At 38.9% G+C, this 13,568-nt stretch overlaps 1 protein-coding gene across 2 annotated transcripts in view; it reads right to left on the reverse strand.

The window, feature by feature from the left end:
* The window catches only part of LOC100783900 (nudix hydrolase 3), a 43,169-nt gene that overhangs the window by 23,894 nt on the left and 5,707 nt on the right, over nucleotides 1–13,568 (reverse strand). Inside the window, exons 7-16 of one of the 2 annotated variants that reach the window (XM_003543291.5) lie at nucleotides 13,368–13,454; nucleotides 12,794–12,900; nucleotides 12,223–12,394; nucleotides 11,924–12,153; nucleotides 11,739–11,820; nucleotides 11,109–11,174; nucleotides 9,139–9,216; nucleotides 8,939–9,034; nucleotides 8,149–8,255; nucleotides 7,859–8,027 (exon numbers count right to left, since the gene is read on the reverse strand). In XM_003543291.5, the coding sequence (XP_003543339.1) occupies nucleotides 7,859–8,027; nucleotides 8,149–8,255; nucleotides 8,939–9,034; nucleotides 9,139–9,216; nucleotides 11,109–11,174; nucleotides 11,739–11,820; nucleotides 11,924–12,153; nucleotides 12,223–12,394; nucleotides 12,794–12,900; nucleotides 13,368–13,454 (1,194 nt within the window). Of the gene's footprint in view, nucleotides 1–7,858; nucleotides 8,028–8,148; nucleotides 8,256–8,938; nucleotides 9,035–9,138; nucleotides 9,217–11,108; nucleotides 11,175–11,738; nucleotides 11,821–11,923; nucleotides 12,395–12,793; nucleotides 12,901–13,367; nucleotides 13,455–13,568 lie in introns of both variants that reach the window. The other variant, XM_041008716.1, reaches the window with a different exon arrangement.

Genomic DNA, 13,568 nt, shown 5'->3' on the forward strand with positions numbered 1-13,568 from the left:
CATTCGGGCTCCATCTTTCCATGGAATAAAATAACGGTGTGCCTCCGTCCACTCCGTCATTCATGATTTGCTATGCAACTTCATCAATAAGGCCGAAGAGTAGAACTAGATCATCTCCAATATATTTGGGTTTTAAGTCCATTCCTGTCAACCACCATACCTCATACTCCAATCTCTCGAACATGGCTGGGTTTTTTAATCTCCCTACCCACACATCTTCCAACCAATTTGTGTCTTCTGGCCCAATGTCAATGTGGATCGAGGAAGTTGAGGGTCCACGACTGTATGGTAGGCTGTTGGGGGCCACTCGATGTCTCGGTACCCAGTTAGTATGTGTCCAACGCATCCAGGTAGGAGATTGGTTTTGTCTGGTGTTCTTGTCTGGCACAATTATCCTCTGTTTGAGGCTTTTATTTTTTATTCAGCAGTTTACGGCCTGTATCTTCCTTCCTTGACTGCTCCCATCCATACTTAGGGATATTGACATATAGCTTCAGTCAACCTATTACAATCTTATTCAGCTGCCTTGCCGTGTATTGTGTGTCTCGTATCCCTTTGAATCTGACAAATCCATACCTTCTTCCGGTGTACTTTCTTCGATTTGGTATGAAAATTTCCCTGACGTCCCCCCACTTCTTGAAGTGATACCATAGCTCCCTTTCTGTAATGGCATCTCCGAAACGAGTGAAGTAAAAGGATGTGATATCCCTGTTATCTCTCCAATTTGTCACAGCGTAGTGTTGCTGGGCTTTTCCTCTATTCCCAACATAGACCCGTCGGGTTTCCTCACTGGGGCTCACTCTCTTTCCTCTAAACCTATCTCTCTCCCACCCAGTGTTTCTCTCTCTACACATATTCTCTCTCTTGAGGTTGAGTCTTTTGTTGCACAAGGTGATAGAGATGAAACTCAGATTTGATATCTTTTCTCCCTGAAACATTTAATGATGTAAGAAACTGGGATCCAATCACATTCACTCAAGATTATCATTGCTAGCAGGTCAGTAACACTATGAGGATAATTGGAGCTGCTAAGGAGCAAGGAGGGTTATATTATTTGCAGCGATGAAGATAATGGGTAGTTCCAAGTAGGTGTCCTTTTCATGTCATCAAAGTAGCTTAGAGTTTGCATCATCTCAAATTTGGCCCGTACACAAGCATCTTGGGCATAGAGGAGAAACAGTAGGCATAAAGATGCTGGAACCGCAAGTTTGAAACGGAGATTGGTTTATATAGTTACAAATTTACAATAGATAAACATAATTAGAGATTTTGTTTCCTCTAAATCCAATTTGGCATGCCTATTGTTAGGAACCAACTTAATCAAACAGTAATATTATAGAAAAAAGATGATGAAATTGTATAAGAGCTTTATTTATGATTTGGTAAAAGAGTATTACAAACAGGGAACAACCAGAGCTCAGCTCCGTAGGCCAGGTGACACCGGCCTAATCATTACTAACAACTTTTCAATGATCCAAAGATGATATTCCCCAGTACGTACTGCTCCTCTTATTAAGGAAAAAGGTGAGTAGCTCTTGCATCCAGCCAATCTCTTCTCTCCACGTCAGCTTGGTTCTAACTGTCATTTGTATTGGCAACATTCTTCTTTCTTCTAGAATAAACGTACCACACCTTAGGGCCCACAGTGGGATGGTGATGGGCTAAGGCTTCACTTGGCTCCTCCTCTTGTGTACGGGGTCTATCAATACTCCCTCCAGAAAGTACTGCCTTGTCCTCAAGGCAGAAATTAGGGAATTGACTTCTCATAGCAATCTTGTCTTCCCAAGTAGCTTCATCTACCATCTGTCCTTTCCACCTTATGAGTACCTGATTCACTTTTTCACCTTGCACTTGTACAATCCTGCTAGCAAGTACTTCTTCAGGTTCAATCAACACACCTCCTTCTCCCTCCAACTCGGGCAATTCGTCCTCTTCATGGTAATTACCCACTGCCTTTTTTAATAAAGATACATGAAACACCGGGTGGACCCGAGACCCATCAGGTAATTTGAGTCTATAGGCTACTGCCCCCACACGAGCTATGATGGGATAGGGCCCAAAATACCTAGCTGCTAGCTTGGCATGAATCCTACTAACCACAGATTGCTGCCGGTGAGCCCTTAATTTAACAAATACCCACTCCCCTTCCTCGAAGCTCCTATCACACCTTTTTCTGTCTGCCAGCTGTTTCATTCTGTCTTGTGCTTTCAACAACTGTTCCCGAAGCTGCTTTATTGCCTCATCACGATCGAGTAACTCCCTTTGGACCGCTTCTACCCTTATCTCCCCTTGTACCCAACGTGTAAGAGTAGGTGGGACCCTGCCATATACTACTTCATAAGGAGTTTTACCTGTGCTAACATTAAAGCTAGTATTGAACCAATACTCTGCCCAAGCCATCCACATACTCCATGTCTTTGGTTGATCAGCAATGAAACATCTCAGATATGTTTCTAAGCAACGATTTACCACCTCCGTCTGCCCATCTGTCTCTGGGTGGTAAGCAGTACTAACCTTCAATTTAGTCCCCTGAAGCTTGAACAACTCTTGCCAAAAATTGCTCATAAATATGGGATCTCTATCACTCACAATTGATAGAGGGATTCCATGTAATCTCACCACCTCCTTGACAAACACCTCTGCAATAACTCTTGCTGTGTACGGATGCTTTAAGGGAACAAAATGAGCATATTTAGATAACCTATCGACCACCACTAAGATTGCCTCATAACCTTTAGACTTAGGCAACCCAGTTATGAAATCCATGGATAAATCCTCCCAAATACGGTCTGGAATTGGCAAGGGTTGAAGTAACCCTCCTGGTGAACTGGCCATGTATTTCTGTCGCTGACACACATCACATCCCTTCACAAAATCTTGGATGGTATTCTTCATTCCTATCCAATACAAGTTAGCAGCCAACCTCCTGTATGTTCTATAAAACCCGGAGTGCCCACCTTGAGGAGTGGTATGAAATTCCTCTAACATTCTAGGAATTAATGTTGAATGTTTTGACAGCACCAACCTCCCTTCATACAATAATACTCCCTGTCTAAATTCGTACCCAGGCCTGGATGTTTCATCAATTTGCAAATCTTTTATTATCTGCTGAAGTTGAGGATCTGTTGCTGCCTCTCTTTTCACTATCTCTTCCTCTTCCCATTGAATTCTAGTGTGTATCTGACATAGTCCACCTTCCTCATTCACCCTTGAAAGTGCATCTGCTCCTCTGTTAAGATTTCCCGGCTTGTAAACTATCTCAAAATCATAGCCCAATAGTTTAGCCGACCAGTTTTGTTGTTCAGCAGTAACCACCCTTTGTTGGAGCAATTGTTTCAAGCTCTTCTGATCCGTAGAGACAATAAATTTTCTTCCCAACAAGTAGGGCCTCCAGTGCTGTATGGCAAGTACCACTGCCATTAACTCCTTCTCGTAGGCTGACTTAGTAAGGTTCCTAACTCCCAAAGCCTTACTGAAGTAAGCTATGGGTCGCTTTTCTTGCATAAGGATAGCTCCAATTCCATGTCTTGAGGCATCACACTCAATCACAAAGTCTTTGTCAAAATCTGGTAAAGCTAGCACCGGGGCAGAGGTAAGACAAATTTTGAGTTTATTCATGGCCAGCTGTGCTTCTTCACTCCATACAAAAGCATCCTTCTTGGTGAGTTCAGTCAAAGGTTTGACTATTTTCCCATAATCCTTTATGAACTTTCTGTAATAGCCTGTGAGCCCTAAGAACCCTTTCACTCCCTTCACATTCTTTGGGGTGGGCCAATTTGTCACACTTATTACCTTGCTGGGGTCCACAGCTACTCCTTCTCCAGAAATCAAATGGCCCAAATATTCTACTGACATTTGACCAAATAGACACTTCTTTTTATTAGCCACCAAGCCATGTGTTTGTAAAAGTCTCAACACTTCCTCTAAGTGTTGTAAATGAGTCTGCCAATCATTACTATAGACCAATATGTCATCAAAGAAAACTAATACAAATTTTCTTAACCAAGGTCTGAACACTTCATTCATTAAACTCTGAAAAGTTGAAGGGGCATTCATCAATCCAAAAGGCATTACCATGAACTCGTAATGGCCCTCGTGGGTACGAAAAGCTGTCTTGTGTATGTCTTCCTCCTTGATCCTTACCTGGTGGTAACCAGATTTTAGGTCCAGCTTGGAGAAAAACTTAGCTCCATGTAACTCATCCAACAATTCCTCTATCACCGGTATTGGGAACTTATCCGGTATAGTAGCTTTGTTCAAGGCTCTATAATCTATACACATTCTCCATGATCCATCTTTCTTCTTGACAAGTATGACAGGGCTAGAAAACGAACTGGTGCTCGGTCGTATAATTCCTATCTCCAACATCTCCTTAACTTGTCTCTCAATTTCATTTTTGTGATGATGAGGATATCTATATGGTCTCACATTGACTGGCCCTTCCCCTTCCTTCAAGGTAATCACGTGTTCTTTCTTCCTTTTAGGTGGCAACCCTTTAGGCTCTTGAAACACATCTGCACACAAATTCAACAAGTGTTCCAATTTCCTTGATTGCTCCACCTCTAAGGCATGAAAGGATCCACCATCTACCTTACTACCAACCTCTCTCCCCCATACCTCCTGACTTCTTTTTGGCTTGCTAATAATACTCTGTAAAGTCTCCATGCCCTTCATATTACCATCCACCCCATGTAAAGTGACCCACCTTTTGTTGTACCAAAAACTCATGGTATGTTGTTTCCAATTGATTATCATATCACCCAGAGTACGAAGCCATTATATCCCCAATACTACATCCATTCCTCCCAACTCAAACAGCTGAACATCTACTACTACATGTAAATCATCTATGTCAATCTCCAATTTTTAACACGCCCCTGTAGTTTTGGAACAAGACCCATCACCTAACCTGATGTTTAGAGGTGATGTGTTCGTGGTGACCAAATTCATTTTCTTGGCTAATTGTTGTGAAATAAAATTGTGGGTCGCACCACTATCAATTAAAATCACTACTGGTACCTCATGGATGGTACCCTTCAACTTGATTGACTGTGGCTTAATTTGTTGCGCTTGACTGAGTTGGTGGAAACTCATCAAGCTCATCTCCCCTTCAATCTCCTCTTCTCCTTCCTCTACCTCCACGGCCAACAACTCGCTCTCCTCTCCTCCGCCATCGTCGGTAATCAGCAACCTCAAATGCTTATCAGGGCATTGGTGTATCGAACTAAAAGGGCCCGCACATTTGAAACATTGATTCTTCCTCCTTCTTTCCATAATTTCATTGTAAGAAAGGTGGGTGAAGCCCCGATCTCGTGGCCCACTTCGTCTGTCTCCCTGACCCAATCTTTCATTACGTGGCCCAGGCCCAGTTGGCTTGGTTACTGCTTCCTTACCCCCCTTTACTAATACCCAATCTGAGGCTCCTCCCTTATTGGGCCCAACCGACCCAAATCTGCTTGACCCTTGACCCGGTTTGCTAGATCTGGCAAAACCCGACCCATCACGCACCGTCTCCCTCTCTACCGCTCTTGCCACCTGTAAAAGTTTTGCACGGGATAGATTCCCCATGACTGACATGCTTCGTACCTTCCCTTTTATCTCCTCCTTTAATCCATGCAGAAAGTAGCCTTGAAATTGCTTCTCTGGTAATTTAGGGATTTGAGCCGTGAGATACTCAAACTCCGTGATATAATTATCCACACTTCCCTTCTGTCATAACTCCGTCAACTGCTCATAGATATCCCCGTCACCGTGTCCTCCATATCTCTCAAGTAACGCCTCTTTCAATTGCTCCCATGTCAGTTCTTCCTCATCGTTGATTAACGAGTTGAAGAAATGTATGGTCGCTCCTTCCATACACAGTTGAGCTAGACAAACCTTCACATCTGACCTCGTTCTTTGTACCCGGAAATAAACCTCTGCGCGAGAAATCCATCCCGTCGGATCTCCACCGTCGAACATGGGTAGCTCGACTTTTTTAACGGCTTGTCGAAACTCCAATAACGCCTCGTCGTTACTCGGGCCCGCCTTCGACGCTCCTGTTTGGAGATTCGTTTCCTTTCCCGATCCAGACTCCTGGGTTCCTTCGATCAACACGACGTCACCTTCCTTCTTCTTGCCTAAGCTCCTCTCAAACATGGCTATGAGAGTTGCTTGACCTTGCTCCAACGTCGACAAGGAGGCCTTAATTCCGGTGATTTCTCCTTCTAACGCAGCGATTCGTTCGTCCATTCGTCGTATTATGGTAAGTTGATTTTGTTTGGGTGGCATTCACTGGTTTTCGTCTCGTCGAATCCGGCAAGTCAGACCAAATTGTTAGGAACCAACTTAATCAAACAGTAATATTATAGAAAAAAGATGATGAAATTGTATAAGAGCTTTATTTATGATTTGGTAAAAGAGTATTACAAACAGGGAACAACCAGAGCTCAGCTCCGTAGGCCAGGTGACACCGGCCTAATCATTACTAACAACTTTTCAATGATCCAAAGATGATATTCCCCAGTACATACTGCTCCTCTTATTAAGGAAAAAGGTGAGTAGCTCTTGCATCCAGCCAATCTCTTCTCTCCACGTCAGCTTGGTTCTAACTGTCATTTGTATTGGCAACATTCTTCTTTCTTCTAGAATAAACGTACCACACCTTAGGGCCCACAGTGGGATGGTGATGGGCTAAGGCTTCACTTGGCTCCTCCTCTTGTGTACGGGGTCTATCACCTATAAACCACTATACATTTCAACAGTAACTTTTAGTCCGGAATTATACCAACTCTCATCTCAGAAACTTCAGACAGTGGCAACCATGGGATCCCTTCGTGAATCTGGGTGGGAATGGAGCTTTTCTTGGAAGCGCAATCTGTTTGATAATGAAATGGGAAGAGCCTCAGAGTTTATTGATCAAACTGCTGCAATTAGGCCATCTACAATTTTGAAAGACTCTTGGGTGTGGGGAGCTGACCCTAAAGGAATTTTCTCTACTAATTCTACATATCTTTATATCAAAGCTGATCATCTTCATGAAGATCAATGTCTTGGTTTCCATCACCTATGGAACATCAAAATCCCTCCTAGAGCCCTAGTCTTTGCTTGGAGACTTCTATGGGACAGATTGCCCACTAAGGATAATTTAATTAGGAGGCATGTTACCATTGAAAATGATTTGTGCCCCTTTTGTCAAAACAAAGCTGAATCTGCCTCCCACTTATTCTTCTTGTGCCATAAAGTTATGCCTCTATGGTGGGAATTCAGCTCATGGGTAAAGGAACCTAGAGTGCTCCATTGGAGGCCTATGGATAATTTCATCCAGCATTATTCCATGTCAGGATTGAAGGACACTAACAGAAGGTGGAAAATCTGGTGGATAGCAGCTACAACATCAATATGGAAGCTTAGAAACGACATTATCTTCAACAATCATCCTTTTGTCATCTCCAAGCTGGTGGATAATACAATTTTCCTCTCTTGGTCCTGGATGAGGGGGTGGGAAAAGGATTTTACTGTTCCTTTTCACCAATGGTCTTCAGCTATGGCTGTAGCTTTTAAGTAGTGTTTGTCATGTTGGGATGGGATGTACTGTTTTTGTTGGGATGTTAGATACTTTTAATTGCTTTCTGACTCAGGAGACCCTACCTCCTGTGGTTTGTTGTAGTACCTCTGGTACTATGTATCTTTTATTCTCTAATTAATATATTATAATTTTGGCCGTTCAAAAAAAAAAAACAGTAACTTTTAGTAGTAGTAGTAATAATAATAATAATAATAATGGCAACGAATTTAACATCCATACTGACATTAAGTTAACTGCAAAAGTTTTAGCAATCAAAGAAATTTCTCGAGTGAAGTATATTGTGGAACTGACCAATCTGACAGTAGACTTTTGGCCATTTGGAAGTGTTATGGTATGTGGTCCAATTCCATGGCAGCATTCATGACAAATTGTATGTGTAAAGAATGATTCAAAATCTACATGTTCTTGTTGGTCATTTGCAACACAGGCAGCAGCTATAGGAAGAAGAATATGCTTGAACCTGGTAAGAATTGACAGGTTCATAAAATATCCATTTAGGAAAATAAAAAATGGAAGAGACCCATTCACAATTGAAAGTCGTAACTTGAACAAACCAGAAATTTTAGGGTCAGAAACATTACTTAGCCTCTGAAACATTCTTAAGCATGACCATTGATGATCCCCGGTCTTTTACAATACGCTCATCATTTGGAAGATTGAAAGCAAGAGTTTGTGGTCCCTTGACATCCTGAAATAATTCATCAATGTAAAATTTCCGGTTGGATAGTTTTAAGCATAAAGTACTGCATTGCAATCCCTTGTGAATTTTATTAGGAAGAACATATGGAAAATTGTGTCCACCATAATAACTAAGCCAGAAGTCATGGACTGTACTGTTTGTCCGTTAAATCATGTTTTTTACCACTATTTTGGACAGCAGGTTAGTTCAAAATTGAACAGAAACTGGACAATTACAATAGAAGTCAGAAGCATCTATATATAATCTTTGACTGTAACATTAAAATAAAATAAACGATGAGAACAGAGAGTAACTTTTTAGAGTTACTCTTGGAGTAACTTGATCCCTCCTCATACATATATATTTGTGACTGTGTGTGTTTTTTTTATCAACAAAACTATGATTATAATATTAAAAAAAGTACCAGAGGTACTTTCGTATTAACATCCCAACCTCACTGTCCACACAACCTGCTAAGGTAATCAAATATATATCAAGCACTGTGATATACATTGACATTACCAAAGCTGTTTGCAACTTAGCACAGAGTGGGTAAGCCCTCAACAAAAAATCATCCATATCCCCCCTACATTTGTGTGTGTGGGGGGGTGTGGGGGGGGGGGGGCAGGGGTGTAGAGACAGAGAGAGAGAAACAAATTCACACTCAATATTCAAATATTCCTAACACTCACCCCTGCATTATATAGAAGCTGAATAACACGGATAGGTGCTGCATTCACATCTTCTGATTTGTATGCACTGTCCATTGGGAGATTTTGCTCCAGAAGCTTAAGATGCAGATTTATTTGAGATGCCAATTCCACTAAATTAAGAGAAAATAAAAAGAAAAACTACAAAAATTATTCACAATGGAATGCTTGAGGCATAGTACCAGCAGATTATCACCAAAGAGTTTCAATTGAGCTGTTGCTTCGTCATCTCTGATTCCAATATATGCTTCAAAGGTAGCCTAAAAGAATTGTAACACAATTACTAATACTGATTCACAAGTCAAAGATGGCATCATATGCCTTTTCAAGTAGGATAATGCTAGCAAGTTTCCAGTGAATTTAGACTGGAATGGATTTATGTTTGCTTATTCATGACAGTGCAAAATTATTTAGAGATTCAACCCAGAACATTAGATGATTTCACAGATAAGCTTCAACCTTAATTGCACCAGAAATTGGTCCATTAACCTCTGGCTGGTCAAAGTTACTTTATGCTTTCAGCAAAGCAACTTTACAAACTTAATCTTTTGGATGCTTATATTATCCTGACCAGTGTTACTATTTTAATATATGGCATATATGGAATAATGAGAAGGGTCTTTGAAAGATATTTTAGATACAGTTGTCCTACAATCTTCCCTCAACAAACTCATCCAGTCAATCTCAAATTATGCAGGAGTACCTCAATGTGTGTCCATTATAAAATCTGACGGTAAATACTGGCATTCTTGGTAATGAATAGATTTGGGTCTACGATAAACCATACGATGACACTGATCTCCAGATCTAAATTTGATATCAAATAAATGAAAATATAATTATTTTTATGTCCATTGTCGAACTATTTCATTCAATAGTTATAGAGCATTGCTATATCCTCTGAAAGTTGCAAGGCAAATAACCCTCTGAACTTGTTAAAAATTGACACTTGTCAAATAATTTTAAAATCTTACTGTAAAATATTTATTTAATTTAATGTTTTAAAATATAAGCTCTTTCCAAAGTTGCCCCTACACCTTCTCATTGAGAACACACAAAACAAATATACTATGCTTCCATTGTTGCCGTTTCCTTTACAACTGATGGTGGCTTCAACCATGTCCTTGCTTACCTTCACAGCACACCATGGCTGAACCTTCAATCATCATGATGCTGTGCAGCAACCACTCATCCTTCACAGCAATCCCTTCAACCATGCTGTGCTGCATACACAAACAGACTCTCTCAACCCTTCATCTCTTCTCTCATGGCACATGTTTCACGCTGCTTCCACTCCCTCGTCCCATCGGCTGCATCATCTCCAATGATGACTTCTCCACCGTGCCTACAAATCCCAGGGCCCTTTCTGAAACCTCCTCCACTAAGTCTTTGGTGGCATCTTCAGCCCATTCAAACCCTCAACCAGTTCCTCAACCCAAAGAGAATTTTAAGGAAATTCATCTCCGTTTCAGAGGTTGAGTGCAAAGGGGTAGATCACAAAAGGGTTCTTTTCAGGTGTTATGAGAGTTGGTGGGAGTAATGAAGCTTCAATAGTGGTCGTTTGGGTCTCCACTTTGAAGGGGCTGCGATTTAGGTTATGGTGACAATGTTTTAAGTTTGGTTAACCATAGGGGGCTGGGAATCTGAGTTAATGGAAGGGGTAGTTTGGAAATTATAAGTCTCATTTATCTATCTATATATCTAATTCTCTTTAAAAGATTGTATATCTAATTATTAACGTTATTTATTATTAACTTACATTATATTATAAACATATTTAGATATATATTATATATAATTGTTATGAAATTTGATAACTTTTAGTTACTATTATATTTGATGTGTTTTTTCCTTTTTTTTTAATTGTGAGACAGTTCAATTGTTATTATGCTTGTGGATCAAAAAGTCAAAGAAGTTGAAAAAAAGTCTAGAAAATTAAAATTTATTAATTAATATTTTATAATTTTTTTAGTTGACAGGTGTCCACTTTTAAATGGTTCAGCTGCATATTCAGCTATTATTTTCAGAGGTTATATAATTTCTCATAGAATATGCTATAAATTTGAGAAGTATGAACCATTCCAATATGAAAAAATCATATCATAGAACTTTAATTGTATAAGCTGTACAAAGCCTCATTGTTAAGACTTACCTTATATCCAAAAAGTTTATCCTCATAAGTTTCATACGGACCAATAGTGACATCTAACTTAGAGTCCTGCACGGAAAATAATAGAATGTAAGCAATAATTTCATGATATAAAAATGTATCACAATATAAACAATTTGGCAAAACAATATAACATCAATAATACTTGATCAGATCAAAAATAAAATTATAATCTTAAATATAATTCTTTGAATTTAGTCAGCTAGAGGCAGTTAAGAGAAAACAATCATGATGTTTTCTCTTTTATTTTGCACAGGAAACAGATTTAACTTATGAACTAAATGCTATACAGGAGACGAAAGAAATAAGCAAGGAATAAACCAACTATCATCAAAATACCATAAAAGTAGAGTAGCATGTCCATGTCTATGTGCATGACTAAGAAAAGTAGAACCATTATAAAAATTAGCATGCTTTGAACAAAATTTCTGGTTTACATTAGTGAAGCTAACAATACAGAATCAGTTTTTTGATATAGAATATCAAAATAATGGAGTTATTTTGATACATGAGAGTAACTAGATATATTCAGTATTCACAACAAATCTCGCCAACTTGCCTACAACTTAATAATGGCTGTAGCACAAAAATAAAATACAGAATATGACTAACCAATTCCATCCAGGCTATATCTGAGTCATAATAATCATTTGAAAGGAAAGCATCAGCCTTGCTATGTAGCAGCCTCTTCAAACTAAACCGGAAAGAATGAGTTAATCAGCATTTGTAAGTAGTATTTAACATGAAGTAAGACAATGGCTGCTTAATAATGAAAACATGGATGAAAAACAGCATACCCCGGTGAGTCGCTAATGTCTCCAGCTTTATGCAATAAATCAGAGGCTTTTGCAAGAAGAGACTTGTACTCTTCGGAGTAAGGAACTATATAGAGATCATGAGAACCTGTTTTGTTATCAGACAGATGAGAATCTAAAATAAATTCACTGTGCCTTTTAATAACACTGAAAAAGCCTGTTGCTTCCTTCTGTTCATGCTTTTCTAGACTGTCCTTCCATAATTCAAACTCCTGCAAGATAATAGCTTTATCATTTTTCAAATTTGCAAACAATATAGCATATGCTTGACATAATGGTACCATTTTGTCCATGTCTGGAGGGTAGAAATTAGCGCCAGCAGGTTTAAGCAAGGGAAATGCTGCTCTGTATTCCAAACCCTTCCAATCTTTCACTATCCTAGTTGCTTTAGAAAGCAACCTTATTGCTGAATCTGCAGTCGACAAAAATGCCTCGTCTTCATCAAGGCTAGACCTGCCAACAATTAATAGATTATAATTATATAACAGATCTGGACATAACAGGGTCATTTTAAAATAAGTAGGCTCTACCATTCTACTGTGTATCATATTAAAAAAATTTGCAGTATTTAAGGCTGATGGGATGTTCGTGTATCTGTCAAGAACACCATCTGGCATTTGGTCCTAGCGATTTCAAGTGCCAACAAATATTGGATTGTAAAAAGGGCCCCTTGGATTAAGAAAACAAATTCTAGAGAGAAACATAATACTAAAGTAAGCAAATGAGCTAAGTTTTAGGATATTTGGCCTTAGACCAGGCTAATTCTCTGGCATAAAAAATACCAAAGTCTGCCTATCTATCTATTATATACACCATTCAATTGGTAGATTACATTGCCAACAAAACACATACCACGGGCTCTTGTTAATCTGATAATATGACCATTTCAACTTATTAAACTCTGATGTATCAGCATGCTCCTTCAACCAATCTCTAAGAGATGGATTACTGTACCATGCCTGATAGGGAAATAAATAGACAAACATTAGCAATGCACACTTTGATTTACACATATCCATCTTCCTAGTTCTACTCTACAAATCACAGTTTAAAACAATTAGAATATTTTTTGGAGCAAGAAATAAATTGCCCGTCAAATATCATAATATCATTATCAAAATCTAGGTATCAAGCATGCTACATGACACATAATTACATGCATATGAAATTATTTGCATGTATAAAAGTTAAAAGTCAAAATTACCATTAAATTCCATAGCTTCATATGAGCATGCATATTAAACATATAACATAAAATAAATGCAGATAAGGTGTACAAACAAATTCATACAAACACCAAAAACTAACAAGTAACATTTGCCGATAAAAAAAAAAAGACAAATTCATACAAACACAGCTATTAATGGATATTAAACAATTAAACACAACCTGCAGCTGATCAAAAAAAAAAAAAAAAAAACACAACCTGCAGATAAAAAATTTCATCCATAACATTTGCAGCCTTGACAACAAAAACTAGAGCCTCTTTGTCTGAATCTGTAAGCCCTGTCAACTGCCAGAATGAAACATTAAACTTATTATAAGGTTAAAAGGGACCACAAATTTTAGGAGAAATATGTTATTGATAGTCCAAGGAATAATAAACTGACAACCAATCATGATATCA

The sequence above is a fragment of the Glycine max genome, chromosome 13 (genome assembly GCF_000004515.6).
Source record: "Glycine max cultivar Williams 82 chromosome 13, Glycine_max_v4.0, whole genome shotgun sequence".
In the NCBI taxonomy this organism is placed as follows: Eukaryota; Viridiplantae; Streptophyta; class Magnoliopsida; order Fabales; family Fabaceae; genus Glycine; species Glycine max.